General features: G+C 35.4%; 1 protein-coding gene across 23 annotated transcripts in view; it reads right to left on the reverse strand.

Annotated features, from left to right (window-relative positions):
- Positions 1 to 22,769, reverse strand: part of sif (still life) — a 99,011-nt gene that overhangs the window by 4,574 nt on the left and 71,668 nt on the right. For 15 of the 23 annotated variants that reach the window (XM_064436012.1, XM_053746422.2, XM_064436009.1 and 12 more), the window contains 16 exons: positions 20,926 to 21,112; positions 20,014 to 20,128; positions 16,269 to 16,423; positions 8,379 to 8,491; positions 7,262 to 7,450; positions 6,175 to 6,369; positions 5,966 to 6,074; positions 5,580 to 5,759; positions 5,275 to 5,412; positions 5,044 to 5,201; positions 4,073 to 4,260; positions 3,636 to 3,798; positions 2,762 to 2,848; positions 2,495 to 2,612; positions 2,144 to 2,294; positions 383 to 1,949 (listed from right to left, as the gene is read on the reverse strand). In XM_064436012.1, the coding sequence (XP_064292082.1) occupies positions 1,106 to 1,949; positions 2,144 to 2,294; positions 2,495 to 2,612; positions 2,762 to 2,848; positions 3,636 to 3,798; positions 4,073 to 4,260; positions 5,044 to 5,201; positions 5,275 to 5,412; positions 5,580 to 5,759; positions 5,966 to 6,074; positions 6,175 to 6,369; positions 7,262 to 7,450; positions 8,379 to 8,491; positions 16,269 to 16,423; positions 20,014 to 20,128; positions 20,926 to 21,112 (3,090 nt within the window). In that variant the 3' untranslated portion in view covers positions 383 to 1,105. Of the gene's footprint in view, positions 1 to 382; positions 1,950 to 2,143; positions 2,295 to 2,494; positions 2,613 to 2,761; positions 2,849 to 3,635; positions 3,799 to 4,072; positions 4,261 to 5,043; positions 5,202 to 5,274; positions 5,413 to 5,579; positions 5,760 to 5,965; positions 6,075 to 6,174; positions 6,370 to 7,261; positions 7,451 to 8,378; positions 8,492 to 16,268; positions 16,424 to 20,013; positions 20,129 to 20,925; positions 21,113 to 22,769 lie in introns of those variants that run through there. The other 8 variants (XM_064436014.1, XM_064436013.1, XM_064436015.1 and 5 more) reach the window with 5 other exon arrangements.

Genomic DNA, 22,769 nt, shown 5'->3' on the forward strand with positions numbered 1-22,769 from the left:
TTGAGCAGGTACAGAAGAAAAGGCAAGGACGAAAAAACAAGTATTTATCATTAATAATAATTAAAAATATCTTGAGATGGAAGACTTAATAGTACAAATCCACGGCCGTCTAATAAATAACATTAGTCTATCGGGATTATAAAGGTATAGTAGAAATAAAATGACAAGATTTGACGGAAATTATTAAGGATTAAACATCAGTACAATTCCACAGCCATTATTATTAACACTTATTTAGCACTTGAATATTATGTTAAGAGATGATTAAATATTTATTTGTATTACGACATTTATTCCAACTACCTATTTAGGGTTTATTAAGTAGTATACACCAATGAGATTTATAGAATTAGCCTATATTGTAGTATAATTATATGATTCAACTACATCGGGGGTATTTTTTTTATTATATTCACCTGTTTTCTAATTTAAAAGTTTTAAAAACATTGACGTATACGTTGGTAGATTAGGTATTCATGCCAATTATCTACTAAGTATGAGTAGGAGTATTTTATTTAGTTATCGTCGCTTTGATGGTGATTTAAAATGAAGTTTGAAACGTAACAACCTAACGAATTAATGTAATATTAAATATTAAAACATTTACATTCTTAAGGCATTATAAGAAACTTTAAAGCCATTAAACTACAATATGTTGGTGCTTATACCATTTAGGAATAATACTAAACGATAATATACTTCCGCCTGCCTTCTCTAATCAATTCCTTTTTTGGAGCAAGTTAACAATAAATCAATATTAGCATTTAGACATAGAGTTTGATAAAACTTCAACCTGAAAACTACAAAACTACAACTAAATACGGCTTTTTGTAGTTCTAAAAAGAAACTATAAAAATATAGTCTTATTTTAGCAAACTAATTATTGAATAATATAGCTAAGGCCTTGCGCAGGTAAAATGATAAATTAAACGTGTATTTGATCAAATTCGCTATTTCCGTAGGAGCGAGCGGCGCCGGCGCAGTGTGCGCGCTCGTGGGGCAAGTCATCTAGGGTCTCGATGCTGCTGCGGTCTGAAGATGTCACTATAGATTGCGACACCAGTGACTTTCGTCGAGATTTGGGCGACTTGCCCTTCCCCCTATGCTAGGAGGTTTTACTCTGCTTTTTACCAGACAAGTAGCATTGAACACAAGTCGGATGTTCGATAGCTTTGGCAATTGATTCGGTCGATTTCGATACGACAATCCCCATTTTCATTGCTTTATCTTCGGCTTTGGCTAGTTGAGAATAATGGGTCATTCTGTCTAGTGAATTGGTGCCGAGTCTTGCTAATTTCTCACCGCTGGACCTGGATGAACGGCGACTGACGTTGGGCGACTTGCAAGGTGACCTGTCAAAACTGGCTTGTGGCGTTCGCATTATCCCTTTTTTAGGAGCAGGTTTTGGTGATTTTGACCTGTCCATACTATTTTCACGCGATTTCATGATACTCCCACGAGGTGAGCGCGATCCGTCGAAGCTCTGCTGTGGCGAACGAGACTTGTCGATAGAACCTCTAGGAGATTTGGAATGATCAAAACTACCCCTCGGTGAGCGATGAAGGGTTTTAGTTTGCTTGAGGCTGGATTTATTAGGTGATTTACAAACGATCACTTTGGTTACCCGGTCCCGATCAGGGGACGGGATATTGTTCTCCACGGGCCTACTAGGTGACTTTGCTCTACTAGGTGACTTAACCCTGCTAGGTGACTTAGCTCTGTTAGGCGACTTATCTCTATTAATACTACTACCGCTGCAGGAACGTATTATTTTAATCTTCCTGTCTGACGAGCTTGAGTTTTTCCTTTCCGGAGACGATTTAACAGAGAGTGACTCCTGCTTACCTAATTCCCTGACCATAGCCGGCTGATATTGGGTGGGTTGATGTGAGGATTGTATGAGTCGTGCTTGGCTGCCAGTGCTGCCGGCGCTCAGAGTTGAAGTCGTACTGCAAATCATATTGACCAAATCAGTAAAGTGTTATTTTTTTGCTGAGGGTTATTGTGGACATATGTATGAGTAGAAGCGAGCGAACCTACAAAGTTAAATTTTGAATGAGTTTTGAAGTATAGTGAAGTTTGCCAATAAGCGTCGGTGTAGGCATGGTGTCGACTGTGAGGGTAACCCATACATATGTGGTACCTTAGCGTGAGGTGGTTGGGTGTTCTGCCTAACCCTCGCTTGGCAGGAGGCGGCGGCTGCTCGTCTTCCCCCTCGGACTTGGAGCCGGGCTCCGCATCAGATTTGTCTTCTGGTGGGGGCGGCGGTGGCGCGCGTCGTGATGTACTCTCCGCTATACACAACGAGTGGGTTAGCTTAGCTACTTCGTTAGTACATACAAGTTAAAGTATTATTATGTAAAGTGGGATAATTGTACATGTTATAATGGTTAATAACTAATAATATTGGCGTAAATTTAGCAAGTAAATGATAATTTTTAATAAATTATGTTATGACAACAGCAAGCTGTATCTAAGAATTTGTGTCACTTACTGGTAGTATGGGTTGTGTCACCAAGAGTCTTGCTGCGGAGTCGGAAGGGTTCCTCTTCCGGTGGTTCAGGAGGTGGTTCTTCTGCGTCTTGGGAGTTTTCTCGAGATAAGTCGCCAACCTGTAGTAAACAAAACATGAATATCCAGGTTTAGCTATACAAACTTTGGATCTGCTGGACATAGTATAGGTGATGATAACATTGTGAAATTTTCTTCCAGTTGTATTTTTGATGAATTAAGTTTTAAACATCTGATAAACAACATTCACCTCAATATTTCCAGCTGACAGTCGCTGTCCCGATGTCTTCGGTTTCTTTGTCTTGCCTAGAGTTTGAGATCCTTGCATTACTTGCACCTAAAATATAATTATCAAATATTTAGTAAATCTTGCTCTGTATTCATTCATACTGTGTTATTTTAGTGCTCACGGATAAATGTTCCTATATTTATTGCTCGTCGAAAGTACCGCAACCTAATAGCGGATGTCTTTTGAAAGGGATATATTAGACGCACGACGTAGAATTTGACGAGAAATTGTAGAATGTAGGTAGAGGAAGTAAGTGAGATTTGCTAGGATCGTGGGAAGTAGAAATCTCTCTCTAGTCTCTGCCTATCCCCACGGGAAACAGATGCGGTAATAAGAATATTTATATATCTACTATTCAATGCCTAATTTGAAATCTCCTATTTAACGTAAGTGACAATATGTGTCACTAGAAGGGCACACCTACGAAGCCTTATGTAGGACGAAGTCGAGAAGAATTATTTGCCAGTTACCATAGCTAAAAACTGTGAGGAATATATATTGTAATAAAAACCACTACAAGGCACGCTTTGAAAATATGAATAATTTTGAGACTATATCAGAGAAACAAAAAAATATGTATATATATATATATATATGAGAGAAACAAAAAAACGTTGAATGAGTGATAAAGAGCAAAAGCGTATTTAACTATGTATAGTTTGACCATCTTATATTCTAATGGCTGTGAGTTTATAAATAAAAACACAAATATCAAGATTAACCTTTAAAAATATGAGAGAATAAATGAGCAAACATTATCTGGCATATATGAATATGGCAATTTTGAAATATAGTTACTATAAAGTAGCAAATGATTAGTTTCATAGCATGGTACCTGATGTTTGGGTCGGTCGCGGTCCCTATCCAGCGTGTGTGGCGCGTGCGGCGCGCGCGGCGGCGCCGGCGCAGGCCGCGTGTTCGGCAGCGACATGTTGCGGACCGACTCGCGGATGATCTGCCGGATTGTTTTCAGGAACGCGTTGCGGAAGTCCGCGGTGCTACAATATTATCACATTTGGTTTATGAGTAAAATATAAGGAAATTACAGCGGCAGATATAAGAGGAAGATGATTCCTAAATGTTGATAGTCCAGAAATAAAAAAAAAAAATTGTAAATTCTGGTTGACAGTTTAAGTTCACTGGTTTGTATGCGATTATTTGCCTCTAGACGCGGCAGGTAGCCGTAAAAAGTCATGTCAGATGCTTTTAGGCGACTTTATAAAATTCGACAACAATGAGCAATTAACACACTCGAAAAGATTAAAAATTCACCTATTAGACAGCACGTAGACCTTCTCGGAGCGCCTCTGCAGCTGGCTGCGAAGATGGATTAGTTCCCAGAGAAAATGGCTATCCATGTCTTTGGCGGAGGAGGCGCGCACCTGCACCTCAGTCACCGGGATCAAAACTTGGTACCTGATGATCTCCACCTCGTTTGAGTTGTTCTTCGATGATACGCCCTGCAAAATTGATGTTGTAGGTAAAAGATAGAAGATAGAATATATATTGTGTAGTAGAAGATATTATTATGGAGCAACAGTATTTAAATGAGTTTCTTCTCAGCAGTGGTCGTTCTACTAGCATTTCAGTGCCATTTTTAGCATTTTAAGAAATACTATTATAATGTAAAATTCGACGTAAAATAGCGCCTGTGAATGTCGAATTTCTGAATTACTGCTTTTACTTTGACGTTCAGGTAAAATTATGTTAAGATATACATATTTTTTAAATCAAATGGTGTTGCTAAATAATCATAGTCATCTTAAAATAAATACATACAGAGTACAGTAAATGTTGATAGGAAAAAGAAAATTAGTAATGTATATTTATGTACCATTTAAATATATTTTAGAAACTAGGGTACCTAATTGCTATTACTGACTATAACATATCAGCTTGTTGTTTTTTTTCTGATATATATTCGCTATATACACACTTTATATATTTTGTCCCCGTATTTCGGGTAAGTACTACCTCGGTTGAGGCTATGTTGGTGATTTGTTTGAAACAAACTTTAGGTTATATCTCACCTAAACTTTGTTTGAAACAAATCAAACTTCTTTCCTCCTAAAAAAATTACAAGTGAGTTAATTTTTTTTGTTCAGAATTACTTTTTAGAGTCCCCTCAACTCCAGGGCTAAGGTTTGTACATTACCCGAAATCTTGTTCGTTACAAATGTTGTAACAATCTTGCTTAGATTAAACTTTGTTTTATTACGCGCGTTTAAAAAACAATGGCTCACCATTAATTTCTTCTTCTGTCTCAGTCTTTCTTTGCAAAGGAAGACAACCGCTGATTTAAATACAAAGCACATAGCGTGCAACTCCAATCCTTTCTTTATTTTTCCTAAAAAGTCCGAAATATTTAACCATTCTACACCACCATAATATAATAAATCCCCTGAAAAGAAAGAAAACAATTTAGTAACAAATTAAAACAAGAAAACAAATATGTAATAAGTCTGTTTCCATACCAGGACTAAGATCTATAGGTTGCTTGCAAGACTTTTGGTGTTGTCTAAACAAGTGATCGAATATAGCACCATATTCTTCGTGAATTCGTTGCATCTCATTGATGTGTTCAGCAACTTTTTCCATCCCTTTTAAAGCCTCTGAAAACCATTAAAAAAAAATTACAAATCTTCGTTTACTTCTTCTACTCAAAATATATTTACCCTGATAATTTAAATCGTCAAGATCAAAACTAAAAAGTCGTGAAGATCTTTATTAAATTAATTTAATATAAAATTTAATTAACCATATGATTTCAACAACTCACCTACTAAATGAAGATGTTCTTCAGAATTAACATCAGTCAAATTTCTGAGTTGTTGAAGCAATAACGGGTACTTTAATATCCGCTGTATCGGTTTAATTAGATACGACTCCAACGTTGATGAATGTTGTTGTTTCGGGTTCCTTGAAGCCAGAAACTCCTGCAAAGCTTGATTACCCTCATCTGAAAGTAGGCATTGTGGAATAAATATACATAATGATGTAACTTTTGGAACTTACACGGATATCACTGGATATATATTACTACGTGGAAGAATGGAAATAATGTTAAAATGTTCACAATCTACAAGTTATGACATATATTACTATTTTTATCAAATGTTACAAATAATTATTATGCTATACAAAATGTAAGGTGTTAACACTTACTCGGATGTAACACTTTTTGCGCCTTGCTGTGACTAGCGCAAAATGAACTATACAGCTTGAAATGATTGACGTAATAAAGGAAAGCATTTCCAACAGCAAATAGCACATTCTGTAAAAAAAACTTACATATAATATTTAAACTTATATTGTAATCCTTGCACCAGAAGCACGTGAATCGAATCTTATTACGTGCATGAAAGTTTTCTCACCCTGAACTGATTTGAGAACTCGAAGTGATGGAAGTTAGGCTCAGCCTCGAGCGCTTCCTCTAAGTTCTGCAGGAACTGCCTTTGGAAAGTCACGATCTCCTGGATGTTCCCGAACAGCGCATTTATCTCCGCATTCGATAAAAAAGTTTCCCTTTTCAACGGCTCCAGGTAATTTTCGAGCAAGTTATTCAGATTCTGTAAGTAATTGGACATAAATTGGTCGAGTTCAATCGATCCCCACAGAATTAATATTAATTGATTATGAATATTCTAAATCTCCAACTGAGGGTAGCGGATACACAGCAGGTGCGACTGGTTCCACTTGAGTTTTGCCAAGTTTAAGTACGTTTTATAAATCCATCACAACTTTTCAGCTTAATGAATATTTATTCAAAATGAGAAGTCCATCGAAACGCACCCGTATTTCAATTAGGATTTTTCCTTTATTCGACTGCATTGAATTAATTTTGCTATAATTAGATTTGCTATAATTATTAAAATTAGAACCACTTTTGGGTTTTAATTTTAAAAATTATCTTCTATTTCTGTATAGTATGAACATCGAAAGTCATTTATATTACTTTAGAAAAGTACAGTTCATGCGTCTCCTATTCACTGTTTACGTTCAGTGAAAAGAAGCCAGCACCAAGCAAACTACCTACGCCCATTTATCGTGATGATGGATGAATGACTCAACATCACGTGACGTATGAAAATAAATGATAGTGGCGTTAATACGAGTAAATATCAATACATGGACACACTTTGAAACGATTTCGAAAAAAGCTGTTTCCATGGCTAAAGTATCTATTTATAATTTTCTTTAAGCTTGCCAAATTAATCAAACAATAATCAGTACATTACATACTCTGAACTATGTATTTTCTTTATATCGATATTACATTGTGGATAAGGATAGGTTAGCTGATCACGTCTAAAATTCATGCCGAAAGTAACTCTGAAAACACACTATTTCTATTAAAATATTGTCAAAACAATTTCAAGAATCTTGATGTAATAATCAGTAAGTATCGGTCACATCTTTAATAATTTCCCTAAATAGAAATCACATACGTTTAAAACTAACCTTAACGTAAGCCCGTTCAGTATCAACCAGTTCGAGCAGCACCTTCTTCAGTTTATCAGCATCAGACATGTGCCTCGAGGGAGTCCCAGCCGCGGCGCTGGCAACACTGCCCGTGGGGCTTCCCCGCCGTGTCTCCGCTGGGGAGCGGCACCATCCGGTGACTTGCTCGGCGCTCTGAAGTCCATGTTTCTATTTAATACCCAGCCTCCGTTATAATGAAGTTTCTTTATGTCACCGCCATGCCACAGTCACGACAAACATGCCACGTGCTTGCTTGCTTGCATGTGTTACATCCCAGATTACACAGAAATTGGTGAAAATATTTTTGAAGGTATTGCAGGATATAATAAAATAAATATTGGGTGATATTTAATACCAACGAAGTATTCACTGTATGTTCAACACAACATGGATGGGGGGAAAAGTTCGAAATTTGGCTATGTGAATTTGATATTTGGCTCTTCACGAGAAGGTTCTTACTGTGAAAATTCACTATGAAAGTTTATATGGTGTTTTAGAAATTAACCTGAATAAGTGCGAAATTGATATACTTCTGCAAACTCGGATTTTTGCATGAACAATTAAAATTTCATAATTCAGTGGTTACAAAACAAAATATGAAACAGACGAAAAAAAGGAAACGATTATACATTTAGTTTATCTACAACAGAGCCATGAAAATTAAGTTATAATCAAAACGGTTTGCAAAGAATTCAATTATTCATCAAATTCAGTTCGTCTTTGAAGTATTAAAACAGTGAAATGGATAGAGACAAAGTGCGGTTAAAACAAAAGGGGTTTTGATAAACGCTTCTGTCTTTAAAGGTACTTTCAAAGAAGATTGGATACGATCTACAGGACAGGTATATAATATGGCTTTAAATCGTATCCCATTTGATTCTCTGGAGACGATTATTATTTTCGAGAGAGACATTACTATGCGGGTATCGTAACGAAATAAAAGGGGGTCGTGAAGTAATGGATAATTGAATTTGATATTAAGTCATATCACAGCTGTGTGTGTGAGTAGGAATGACAGTACAGCCAACAGCATGCCAAGTTATCCTGCGTGGAACTTTATGCGAAGGTTAAAACGTTACTCTTAGGGTGTACCTACCTTGAGAAGGTTCTCGATTTCGAAAGAGTTAGTTCTGGAGCTAACTTTGGGCGGGCCGGTAGAGACACCGTCACTGCCGTGCGCATCCGTATCAGGACTGTACAACTCCTTGCCTGTGATACCATATTTTATACTTAAAATTATATTAAAGTAAGTTATTTTCCGATATACTCTCAAAGTCAAGTTTCTAAACAAGATTGAAGATTGTAAAGAGGCTTTAAAAGTTTGTTCAATAAAAAAATATATTGTTCGCAAGATTCTTGTCAACATGTCAACTAAAACAATTAAATTGCCAACATCACAACAAAAGTTATCGATTCGATGTTATTCTTATTCGTGTACCCAATGGATAAAATAATAATAAAATCTGCCAATTTATTCGTGTTTGTCTTTCGGTTTTCTGTTTATATTTTGAAAAATAATTAACCCGGGTCGATTTTAGGCGAAAGAGATACTGAACAATACAGAACGTCACAAAAACATGGAAGATTTTGTTGACAAAAACTGCTTATTCGAGATATTCGATTTGAAACAAAAGATAAAAGAAATTACATCGGAAGGTCCTATTTCTCATCCCGAAACAAAGATATCGTCATATAGATAGGCTATTCAAGTTCCCCGCGGGGTTTCCGAGACGTGGACAACCACACCCACAAACAATCGCAGCCAGCACTATGCGGTGAATGTGGGCGTGGTGACGACGTAAATGGATCATCATGCGGACGCTATTGCAGAGCCGAGTCGCAATGTTGAATCTGGGCTATGTGAAATGTGTTATGTGCTACTCTAACATTCTTTTACATTACGATGGTTATCTCCAATAAAAATATATTTGTCTTCAATATCACTATTTTATATCTATGTTGAATTGCAAGCTTTTGTGTAGAATGCGAATGATAATCAAAATTTGAAGTGTTCAGATTTTCCCTTGCCTATTTCCAAATTTTATATTTTATTTGTTATCTACTAATATTTTAGTGCGGTTTAGGATGCGAGAATCTCCCACGCACACTGATTCCGTTTTGCATTTATAATTTTAGATGGTTGTGATGTATTCAATAACATATTAAATTACTAAGTTATTCGATTATCTGAGAAATCTTTGGAATTAATTTCAGCATAAGTCAGATGCTAGAAACTGCTGCAGTTCGAAATTTCAACAATGTTAACTAAATTACACTGTTGATTTTATTTTATTGATTTAATTTATCAACGAACCGGAAGCGCGTCAGTGCGGCAAGCGAGCCGGTTAACTGTGCTATTGATTCCAGGAACACGAATGTAACAAAATTTTGAACAACGTAAAAGGTATACAACGATATGTATTGTTGCTATTGTGCCATGCTATTGTGTGAAATATGTCAGTAGGTTTTACATAGATTATACGGAATGCTTTTTAAATAAAAGCTAAATTTTCGAAGACGAAGTAGTTTTAACGGATACCAAAAAAATACAATTTTTTCAGTTGTTCAGACATAATATGGAGAGTTAATTATTTAGTTATGTGGAAATAACGAGAGAATCTTAAATGCAAACCGTATAAAAATCAGTTTCGCATTTTGTTTTACTAATTCACAGTTACCCATGTAAAATAGATGTCATATTTGACAATTGACAATACATTGAATTGTCAATTGAAATGAACAAATTGAATTGGCAAATAAAAACAAATTGAAATTGTTTAAAATATTCATCTAATATAATACAAATTTCAAGTTATCAGATTTCATAAATCACTTCAATAATAAGTATTATGATGAAGATAAGCAATGCTTACTTATTGCAATTATTTTTATTATTTGTTCAGAGATTAAAAATAAATTTTAATAATATGCATTATTAAAATTTCTTTTTAATCTCTGGTTATATTAAAAGAAGAATAGGCTTTTTAATTTTTTCCTTTACGAAATATCCAACGTCTATATAATTGAGATGTTGATTTTCTTTTGATTGTCCACAATAGGTTTCTCGTGAATACGATACCCTTATTTCCAAGGCTATAAATATAAAATGCGAAAATTTCAATGAGCTCGTATTAAAGAGATGCAGAGTTAATATTCGAAGAAAATTACAATGTCCAGAGAGTCCGGAGAGTTTACCCGACGGCCTAGCTGAGAAACAAAATCTACAGGACGGGTTTTAGAATTTAATCTGATATAGCATATAGCAAGTACACTATGTGTTATTTTAGGTTCAATTCTAAAATAGAATTTCAGGATACAATTATTTTATTTTAATTTTTTATGTCATTTTATACTTCATAATCAAAGCCCCAGGGGGAGCTGGTTTTACATATACGGATAGTGTCGCGCCGCGTCGTATAATGTAGCCGTAGCAGTTAGGACGCTGTATGTGGAAGCTGCCTTATGACAAGAAGTCCCACAATGAGTTTTTGGTCGCAGTTAGTCAACAGCGGCACGAGCAAACAGCCCGAGGTTGGGTCACGGCCTTTATTTGAAGGACGGGTATTTCTGTTTCGAAATTAGCACAACACTTAACTGACTGCGTCTCGCTTTAATGGTAAAAACGATTTTATCTAGGGCATTGCGGAGACAAACCATTTGGGACCCTGAAATTTGAAACTACTTAAATCGTGAATTGTCCTGGCAAGAAATTTAGGTTATCTGCAGTACGGGGCTTCACTCTGTTGAGAATTTCTACAACTACCTAAGTGTTTCTTGAGTTCGTGTCTATGTATGTATATTGTTTGCTAAATTATTATTATTATTACTTCGTAAAAGTACGATTTTGGAATAAACAAATATTTGCGTTTCTCGGTAAGCACGTAATTGTTTTCGAAATACAAAACTTATAAAAGATTCACAGGCTTCACGTTCTACGGCCGCACGAGACTAGAGCTAACTGAATGTTTGCTTTTGGAATTCCATAAACCCGAATAAAATAAAGGAATTAATATTAAAACAAACTTATCCAAAGATATTTTGAATAAATTATATTCAAATATTTTTTTGTTTCATAGTTAATTTAATCAGTAGATATTCTATCTATAAATAATCAATTATAAAAATAGCAAAAAAAAATTTTTTGGATTGTATTGCAAAAAAAGTTTGTCTAAAAAAGTGTTCCTAAAATGAACAAAAATGAAAGCTTTTCGGGTCACATATTGAACGCGCGTCATTAGAAGAGAAAAAGCCGTCTCGTTAGGTGAGAATGTCATAATAAATAACGTGTTTGTGGGCGAGAGGGCGCCATTGTGCACAGAATGGCCGCCCGCGTCGTCCTCCATGCGGCTCTCAAACTCATATATCACAAAATAGAGCTCTCGTAGAGTAGGCCTCTAGTTGCCAGTATATGTTTATTACAAAATATTTTATTTCTAAATCAACCGCCCGCTTTCTCTGCTGCAAATGAAAAGTAGCCCAATGTTAATATATAACTGAAGGTCTAGTGTAGTCATGTAATATTAGTTTATTTCAAAGTTTGGATAAATTATCATATTTAACACTTCGAGGCCAGTATTTACTATATACGTGTATAGATTGTGTGATTATTCTATATATTATCAGATTAAAATATTTTACCTCTTTTTTCGGTTCATTTGACTCGCCAAAAACCGTCGAGATGTACGAGTATGAACCGCAGCCCCAAACAGCCTCGGAGCACATTATTTATCGCTAAATTGCAAGAATGACTCATCGGTATTTTTTGCGATTTATGTCCACAATATCGCAAAACAAACATACAGGTTGACTCAATATGTCGGTATAATTGCCTCTTGAAACGCATGATTGTGATGTGCACGCTGGAACAAATCGCTATTCAGAACAGCAGATAAGTGTGCTTTACATTCTTTGTGAACTAGGTATAATTAGTTTCTATGCCGAAATTAAAGCTATAAATAATAAATTCTCGCAAAAATAACAAAAAGTAGACAGAGAAAAGGGAGTGAAATTAGTCTAAAAATATTTATTTGTTAAGGAACATTCGCTGTGACTTTGAATAAAATTTATAATGCGGCCAAACAAATTACGTAGGTACTTCTACTCCCCAATTTGGGGGTTAAAATTAGCGACCGTTCTTCAAAGTTCTTTGTGTTTTAAGATTTCTCAATATTTCAACAGCAAAGGATGAAAAGTTGTTTTATTCAACAATAAGTCCAACAGTTTACTAGCTCTTTTGCATTTTTACCATATGAAAATATTTTTGATTATTTTATAAACAAAGAAGAAACATACATCTTGGACATTTATATAAAGTTATATTTGAAAAGATTTATTAGATCATTTTGAGCAGCAGTGTGACTTAAAAAACATAGTTGTTTTTTAATTAATTGTTTTTTGAATGTCTTTATATTTTCACAGGACTTAACGTCAGGCAAGAGACCAGCATTAGAGATTTTTGCAAATTGCGTGAACGTATCTGATTTAGCCAGCTTGACTGACGTCCAGTGATAACAGCCGGGATCAAAGGATTACTTGTGAAGAATGAAAACGCTCGAGATAAAATTACAGACAGAGCCTTACACAATGCCCTAGTTGCGGTACAAATAACAAAGTAGATCGCGACGCGGCGCGATGTGACAATATCATACTTATGTATATATTTTGTGACCCTGTGCTGTCACGTTTGGTCGCCGTAATTTCTCATACGTAAGTATAGCGACATACTGCGATCTACATTTAATTAGGAAGTGGTTAGGTATGCCACACCACGTTGTCTGGCACGAATTTAACGGATTTGCTACGGCATAATAAGGCAGTAAACCACTTCTAAGATCTTGAAACACAGTGTTTCGGATTACAAAAAGTCCTAAGATATCGAGATGTTTATTCTCCTTCAAATAATTTAGGTCAATAAACATAATAAAGCAAACTGTTATCATGCTTAATGCGAAAGTGGAACGCGACATTTCTAACCAGCTCTAACAAAAAACTATATATGTGGTAAGAGAATAAAATCTTTATATTTGCTAAGTAGCTAATAATATCGCGGCGGTAACGAAGGCGGATTTTGTTTCATATTACCGTGCCGGTACTGTTTTATTACTCCTGGTTATTGAACTGCTCACTGACAATGTTCATTCGTAAATGTAATAAATGTCTGTTTTACTCTTCTCTTACGGATAAAGACGCATTTACATGAGCGACAAATATGTAATAAGCGAGTTCGCGTATGTGACAATATTGAACTCAAGTAATATCGCATTCTAATTGCAAAGATGTCATGCCTTAAGATGTGTATTGAAAATAAACCTATGCGTGATGACGACGGCGATGAAAGCACGTGTATGTATAAAATATAAATATAATGTAAAAAATATGCGTAGTACGTAACAATATATATGCGTATGCAATTTTAACTCTGACATAACTAGCTGGAAAACATATGCTAGAACAATTACGTAAAGACTGAATTGGCAACTGTTATCTTCTTAGGCACTGGTAAAAGGCATCATTGGTCTTTAAATTTAGAGAAAAACGCTACGAATTGTGGCAAAAAGTAAGTCTACGAAAAGGGGATGGCTTGAAATTTTCCATGCACAAAATATTACTGGCTGACAGCCACAATTCCAGGCCGATGTAAATTGGGATTGGTTTGGAAACGATGCCAAGAGTGTAGCGCGGAAGATTGACGAGTTGCTTGTTAAGCGCGGGCGCGAAATGGAAATGAATGATGACGTCAATTCTTTTGAAAGGGTAATATGGCCACCTTCACCAACTGTGTGAGTTTTGTGCAAGGAAAATAAATCGGACATAACCAGGTGTGTGTGTACTTTATATGCTATTGTGTAAAAATGTCTCGGTCTGGTGTGAACACCTAGTTTTTTTAATATGTAGTCTTAGACACAAAATATTTTGTTTTTAGAATATGGCGTGAAAACGTTCCTGTTGGTCTAATTCCTGACTTTGGAATTAAATATTTTCACTTCGTCGCACTGCCATAATTTATCCTAACCAATATTGAAGGTAGGCCTAGGACTAGATGATCGGATGAGCTTAGGGCATTCGACAGACATTGGATGGAGAAGACCAAATAAAGGGACATGTGGAAAGAGAGAGAGGAGGCTTTTGCTCAGCAGTGGGACATGTTATAGCTATAAAACAACTAATATTGTATGTACATGCGAAGTTAAGTTTCATTTTGACGCTTTATTGAAATTTTGCATTCATGTATTTTATAGTAAAAACTATTAATAAATAAAACGACACTGCTGTACACATCACGAAACTTCTATGCTTTTTTCATTTGCAGGCTTCTTTAGTAAGTAGTTCTCTGAAAGTTTATTAGTACCGCTTCCTCAAAATATTTACTTTCGTAACGAACACAAAGTTACCATACCCAGTAACCATTAACAATGAACCTACTGGTATAACAAGTATTATAAATTCATACTCAAGTTTAAGTTGTTGAAAGACTTAAGTGCCATGATGATGTAGAAATAACGAGCGTTGCGGCGAGGAGTGAGCACACCGCAAATAGGATGGGTGTAAAGAGCAAAATGTGCAAAAATCTTACGTAATTATGTTAAATTAACATGTTTATTTATCATAACTCATGTTTATATTTATGGGCGAGTGTTAACGCCCTACATTGGACTGCTTTATAAGAGTTGTTAGTATGAGGAACCTTAAAATATAAACTATATAGGAAAGTACAGTTACTTACGTATAATCAACAGCATATCAAGTTACCCTGTATGAACTTCTATGGCGCGGTAATAGCGACAAATTTGCAATGAATTTATGTCGGTTGATGTGCTGTTGACTGTACGTAGTTTCATTTCTTTTTAATCTGGTTTTTGTAGGCTACTTTTACATTACTTTGCCATTTTACAAGTAAAACTAGTAAAATTATTTATTCACTGTATTGTAAAAGTAAGTCTAACTAAGTATTTGAAAATTAGGAAATTAGTGTTTATTAAAAGGTATTGACCTAACCTTATCGAAATGCCAATTCTGTACTGTGCAATATTTATCCTGGCAGCGTTATTTTGCGAAGTCATTTCATTACGTACATACATACCGCACATCGGTTTCAGCCCAAGCACAAATTATACCTATAAATGCTAACATATAGGTATAGGTATAAACTCAGGATTGAAGTGGCACAAAATTGAATACGTAGGTTCATAAAAAATAGGTTGTAATCGAATGGCGTAGAATCGAGCTTAACATGGTTGAATCACGCAATGTCGGTCGATGCTTTGATTTTGATCCAACCATAAAAGTATATGACTGTGTTTGAATCAAATATTACGATCGCGTTTGACGCCAAAACAATTCTAAAAAGTGCTTTATTATTTGATTGGGTTTTATGTCGTTGCCGGCGAATCCTCTTCGTACGTCAATTAAGTTATGTCGACGTATTTGGAAGGTTCACTTTACATTACCATCCGTGAGAAGGGTAGCCTTTGTTCCATTGTTATTAGTACCCGATATTTGGTCGATAAGTAGATATATTTACTAGGGTTCGGAATTAAATTTCACAATCAAGAGTATTTTCATCTATTATTCTAATATTACCTAAGCCAAATCTTTTCTATAGTATTTCTATAGTAATAAATGAAGTATTTTATCGTTTTTGTTCCAATTTAATTCAAAGTGATAAATAATTAAGGATTATATTATATCATTTGAACTATTCATAGAAGATATTCTATTAATATAGCATCTAAATAACTATAAACACATTACATAGATGTACAATGATGATACAATTCAGAATCGTACATAGATACATTATCAATTGATCAGATTTTTGGCATAAACGAATAAAATAATGAATAACGGGCGTGATGGCAAAATAGTTTTGTAAATTTTAAGATTCCTTTTATTATGATTTTCTTTCTTGTTTGGCTTGTCCAATAAAACTCTGTCACTCCTTTTGTTATGACACACGGTATAGGTACAACATCTATATAGTACTCACTCCAAGCCGGCGCTGGCACGATGAGCCCGGAGATCATATCATCCGAGATAACCGGAGGTTCACTGGGGGGCGGTGGACACACCAGGGAGTCGATGATGTCATCAGTAGCTGCTCGCATCATGCCGGATAACTCAGGAGGCTCCGTGCGGGACGACCTGGATTACAGAACAATTCATTACACACGCGTATCCCTTCATCGATGTTCGACAGAATCTGATTTTGGCAGAATCAGGATTGGGCAGATTTGGCGTTGAAAACAATCGTCTTATGTTATCGTCTTATATATATTTTGTTATTTTTAAAACACAGAGGTACATTTTAAGCATGTATTCTCGCGAGAACAACAACTAAACCGAAGCTAAAAATATATTTTTAATGAGAACATTTTTATACATAAGAATATAGTATTATATCATACAAACTGAGAGAAACAATATACGTATAGAATAAATGAATGTAATGAACGGACCTGAAATACGATAATGGTATAACGTTCTATGATAGCCTAAATAAATATATACAGCCAAATCACACAGATTGAGTTAGCCCCAAAGTAAGTTCGAAACTTATGTATTTTTATGGAATACACTCAAGAGACTATGTTTATAACTAATTATTACTTAGAAATATAGTCTCTTGAGTTAGTATCCTATATTATTAACATCTCAGCATGACCATTAAGCCACTAATGTCGTCAAACAACCATTATAATATTTTTATTTCGAATCGAATACTAAATCTGTCACAGGAAAATAGGAAACAGTTGGTAAAATATAATTACCTATTACTACCGTCGAAAATCGGTTTCTAATTAACTTCGGATTAGTTTTCCGCAATTATTATTCTTGTCTGTGATTATATAGATTGCGTAATTAACTTGTAATGCGATTTAGGAATTTACGCAGGATATTACATTAGATCAATGAATGTAAATGTATTGTATTGTAATACAAATAAAATATTACTTAAATAATCACAACTTCTTCCTTAATACTCTTACCTAATACAAAAATGGTTCGACTCAGCAAGCGCACATGAAATCAAGGCACGTCGGAAACAATATAAACTGCACTCGCTCAGTTTACTAGTTCACATGCACGGATCAATTAGGATGACAAGCGTCGCGTCACTGCTTTATAATTAAAAGCCATCTGTTTGCTGTTCTGTACGTGTACATTTACATTAACTAAAGCTGAACGACAATTCCGAACCAACAGCCGAATTTAAAGTGCCATTGAAGCCATAATTTTTCAGGCGCTGCATTTACAGACAGAAAAACAGATAAAGTAGCATACCATTTCATTTTAAATAAAATAAAATCTTCATATTTTTAGAAATCTAATAATGATTTATCTACTCCTATATCATAATGTACAGCTGCTTCAGAATGGGCATTCAGATTAACTCCGGTCCTCGGCTCAAATGAGCTTATGTTTTGTTTGGCTTTTCGGCGCAGACGTGACGTCGAATAAGAGGGAAAATTGGAAAAACAGGCGCTGGAGCGACGTAGCTCGGAGGCACACAGCGAAAGAGTTTCTGAATTTATGAACTTGCTTTGTGAATGCGGCAACTGCTTTGTTATAAAATGCTAATATAAAATTGGACGGTGTTATCATTTGGGCAAGCGAAGAGGGGAAACTTGGGAGATATTAGCAACGCGACACCTTAATTATTCTCGGAAACTTCACCGCATACAAGGAGACAATAAAGGTTCTGGCTTGAAACCGGAACGGCTTTATCGTATGAATGAAGAGATGAAACAACTCACAATAATAATAATATCGTGTCGCGAGCGCTTGTTTCGAGATTACATTTGTTGGCGAACATTAATTCACGCGGCGCGGTGACGTCGAGAGGCTCAATTGCGAGCGCTCACAATGGCCGCGGCCGCCAGTGTTGCCAACCCTGCTAGTAAACTGTGTCACCTGCCGACTACCGACAGTAATCATTGTGTTCGGGGTCAAAACGAGCGACCACGGAGCGCAATATCCGCAAGCAAAAATGCAAAATAGGCAAGGGATTAACGCGAAAATATATTTGGTGTACCTTTTAGCTTGCTAAAAGTTACACCAAACATATTTTCGCAATTTTGTAGAGTTAGACAACGAAGGAAAATGTTTTTCGCTGATCTCCGGTGCATTTTAGCTTAATAACATTAATTAAGCCTGCATGTTGGTTTAGATGTTAATTAAGAAATTTCTAATTGTACTAGTGTAAACATTTGTGTGTTATGATAAAATAGTTCAAAATTTTGCAAATCATAAAAATAAAAATGAATAATAATAGATAGGCAGATAAAATACGAAAAGAGCAGCCCATATTCAGTATTAAACAGAAATGGTCTGAAATTATGGTGATTCCATACGTAAAACCTCTTGAAAACGAAGTGAAGTTACGTCGCTGAAGTTAATCTACAAACAAAAACTTAACCAAAAATGTAATAATTAAACTAATGATTTGTAGACAAAGGGTAAATTAAAAAAATCTCAATTTTTATCGAAGTTGGCAACATTGATACGACGTCAGTCGGAGGCCGGCAAAGGGCTGCAGGGCGAGGGAGTATATAGGTCGCAGCGCTTGGGTAAACTTGTCTTGCCGCGAAAGGTCAGGTGTATGAGGGCGGGAAATGCCGTTGAACAGGCGTCCGTCCCAGCCCTCCGGCCAAGCGATTTAACTTCCGCTTTATTAGGTGCCGTCACATAAAGCGCTAAAACGCAGAATTAAATAGTTTTTTAATACGTTTTGGATGGTACGCGAGCAATAACGATATAACGGGATACGTAAAATGGTGATTAATACAATTTATTGTAAAATTGTAATTGGGTTTTTAGAGCTCGAATAAGTGACGTGGAGACGTCGATCTTGATGGTTAAAAATGAGACAAAAAAATATGAAACGAACATTATTTGAAATGTTATACAAGAAAGATCCTAAATATTGTAATTAATAGAACATGTAATAGTCAAAATGTATAATTTTGTTGTATATTAATACATATGTAACACAGCATAGATCAAATAATATAAAGGAAGTGGCATAAAATGAAGATAAATAGAAGGTTATCATACCTATAAAATGGCTGCCACTTAGATTTATGATTGAGACATTAAGATATTATCACTGACGCGACTACAAATGGGTTTCTGCGGCCTAAATGTATGGGAGTTACATCTGTATTCACGTTATATTGTTACTCTTGGTTTCCTGTGCCGCCTGCTACTTTACACGAGAACAAAACGTTTTTATCGAAACATTTTGCATTTGTTCTCGCGATTTATTCTAATTCGATGGTAACGAATGCGCCAGCGCGAGTCGTTTGATTAATCAACACCAGCTTGGCTACGATCGACGATTCTACTTCGCATTAACATAGATATAAAAACGCCAAACATAATTAACTAAGTTATTATAGAAAGTATAGTTGAATATATTTTTTTTGTTCATAACAATTTCTTGATATTACGACTTAAATTGTCATAAATAATCATATTGAATTCTTATTGATGTATTGTATTTGCAAGTAGTACTCCGGATACTTTCAAATCTCTTTAGTAGAATCTATCTTTAGTAGTTCTATATGAAAGAACAATTTAAATCATCTTCAAATCCTTTCGCATTTTGTACCTAGATAGATATATGTATGATAATGCAGCTACCCATTAAGTCTGCCGAAACTGGAATAAAAACATTTTAAATGGAAGCAACAAAAAACCAAACGAAAAGAGAAAGAAATCATTTGAAATACCTCATCATCATGACGAGCGAGAGTTCTTCTTGCAGCACGCTCTCCAAGTACATCATATCTAGGTCAGATACTATCGCTCCGTTGATCACCATTATCTCGTCCCCTTTGATTATTCCTGGCACAGACAACAAATCCATACTGTATTTCTACCTTTTTTAATAAAAAAAGAAGCTTAATAAAAAAAGAACAATGGTGAAGTCGCAGTGTTTACGTAAGAATTTATTACAGACGGGAAGATAAATATAGGGTTGTTGTCGTTATAAATTAAACTTACTTTTTTAAGAAGACTACTGTAGCATAACGATACTCTAAATCTTTTACGGACTACACTTTTCAGAAAAAAAATTGTCTTTAGTAATCTATTTGACTTTAATAACTAGGTAGAACACAAAAACAATTTTGTGCTGGTTCTGCACTTTAGTAATTTCACAGATAAAGTGATAAGTTAATGATTGTAAAATGAGGATCTTATTGCTGATACAAAGGAAAGGTGAGTTGCTTTAGAAGCGTTGATTTAGTTAAAAGTCTAGTTTCCTGTAGTTCTGTTTGCAAGTGCAGTCAGTCGATTTGGCAATTCATTTGTCAAAGTTAGCGAGCTAGGCAATCGCTCATTTGGAAATGTGCCTCGCTGTGTACTGGATGAAGTGGCTCTTTGAACATTCCAACGAAGTGAGTTACAATGTGATGAAACAGTGTTCAAACAGTACATACACATTTGGCTTATATACGAGTACGATACGGAGGAATTATAAATAGAATGATAAATGATATCTAAAAAAATGGCGGCGTAAAATTCTGGGGTGACATTAATTTTCGTCAAAGTAAGTTATGTACACATTAACATTTCTAAGTAACATAGTTACTTGGTAATATGATATGGTAAAATGGACACTGATTTACATAATAAATTACCATTTTGCATGGCGACGCTCTTGTCCTCCACGCGACTGACATAACAGCACAGTTCGTCCTGTCGCTCAGCATTCTCTATGAGTTCGGCTTCCACGCTGAATCCCCACATTTGCTCTAGAGTGGTCCTTTGTAATTCCACTTGGTAAAGTATTTTTGCGCAAACTTCGACGACTTCGTGAGTGTGCAGCTATAGAAAGATTTGAATACGATTAATAATCTTGAACTTTGGAAGCATAACATAGACGTTTTATTTATTTATTTTTATCTAAATACAGCGGTACATATGTATCTTATGAAGTATAATGAAGAATTAAAACCAACATGGTTTTGTGGGAGCGCAGCGCATTTAGTAAATATGTTGAAGGAAATTGAAGCCTCTTCGTATTTATGGTTAAAATTCAGATTTTGCGCATAGATTACAGCTTGAAACGCAGTCGAGTCGGTTCATCGCGGACGCGTGATGTCGCGCTTGGCTTCCGCCATAAAATCGATGCAAAATTGAAATTTATACTATAAATCCTGCAACGAATAACTAGACTTGGAGTTTGCTAAAGAGAGTTAAACCTAATAATAGGACTACAATTAAACTAATAATATGTGAAAATTATCACTATGTGTTCTTTTTAGGCTGCCTTTTGCATGCCATCAAAAAAGGTTGACTATCGAACTACTTATAAGAACGTTCCACATAACCAAGGTGTATTATGTAATTCACACACAAATATTTGATTTCGTGTCATCGATCGCGCAATAAATATTGGCCGCAGCTTTATAGGCTGGGACTCGATGACATGGGTACGGTAATGTAAGATATATAGTCATGCATGATTATTCCGAGGAGATAAAGTGACGCTTTGTCCACATGGCGAGAAGACTGGCTGGAAATTGATGATAGGGATTACGCCGGCGCTTGCGAGTTTAAGTCCTCGTAACGTGTGCCCATGGAATCGTACATGAAGACACTCGCCGGCTATGGAAATGTGTACCTTTCTCTCAAGTTTACGACTTCGGAAACAAATGACGGTTGCTCCGCTGATATTTCCTTGGTTCTATTTTTAAGATACTGAGGTACTTATATAACGGTGTATATCTGTATTAATTCCGTTGTTCAAAACAGATACATTGACGACATACAAATTTTACTGTGAATCTATATTTTACACATAAAAACATAAATTTATTGTAATTAATTATACTGATACTACGAAATAAAAAAAATATTTTTAAAACGAAAAAATATGAATTTTTATATTTTACCTACTTTTAAACAACTCAATCCTAAGGAGACGAGACTAAATTTTAGGAAGGGTAAGTAGATAGGTAGAAGTATGTTTTGAGGTGAATAATCTTACAAAGTAATAAATCAAATATCATGACCAACACTGAGCACGTTTAGAACGTAAGGGACCGTAACTGTTGGGGTTTTTAGCATGATTTAGAAGGGAACACGCCTAATCCTGTCAGATCTTAATCAGTGCAAAACCCAAAGGATAAAAAATAATTAGGATGGATTTGGAATGAAACAACGGAACTGAAAAGAACCTTTGTATCATGTTGTAAGATAAGCGGTTCACAAGAAAAAACACAAATCCGTATAAAAAAACTGTTATCAACTCGCAAATAGTCAATGCGTTAAAATTCTTTAAGCTTATTGATTAAAAATCTGTATGTTGACGACCTGTCAACGTGGCTGCTAAATTTAATCATTGACAGTACTTCTGATAACCCTGTGCAGTATAGTATGTCGAACACAATCAATGACGCAAGAGAGGCGGCGCGCTGTCAAACCCTACTCACTGAATATCCGTAACAAAACATTTATATTTTATTTTTACTTCGGTAAT

This window comes from Plodia interpunctella, chromosome 6 (genome assembly GCF_027563975.2).
Source record: "Plodia interpunctella isolate USDA-ARS_2022_Savannah chromosome 6, ilPloInte3.2, whole genome shotgun sequence".
NCBI classification, from domain to species: Eukaryota; Metazoa; Arthropoda; class Insecta; order Lepidoptera; family Pyralidae; genus Plodia; species Plodia interpunctella.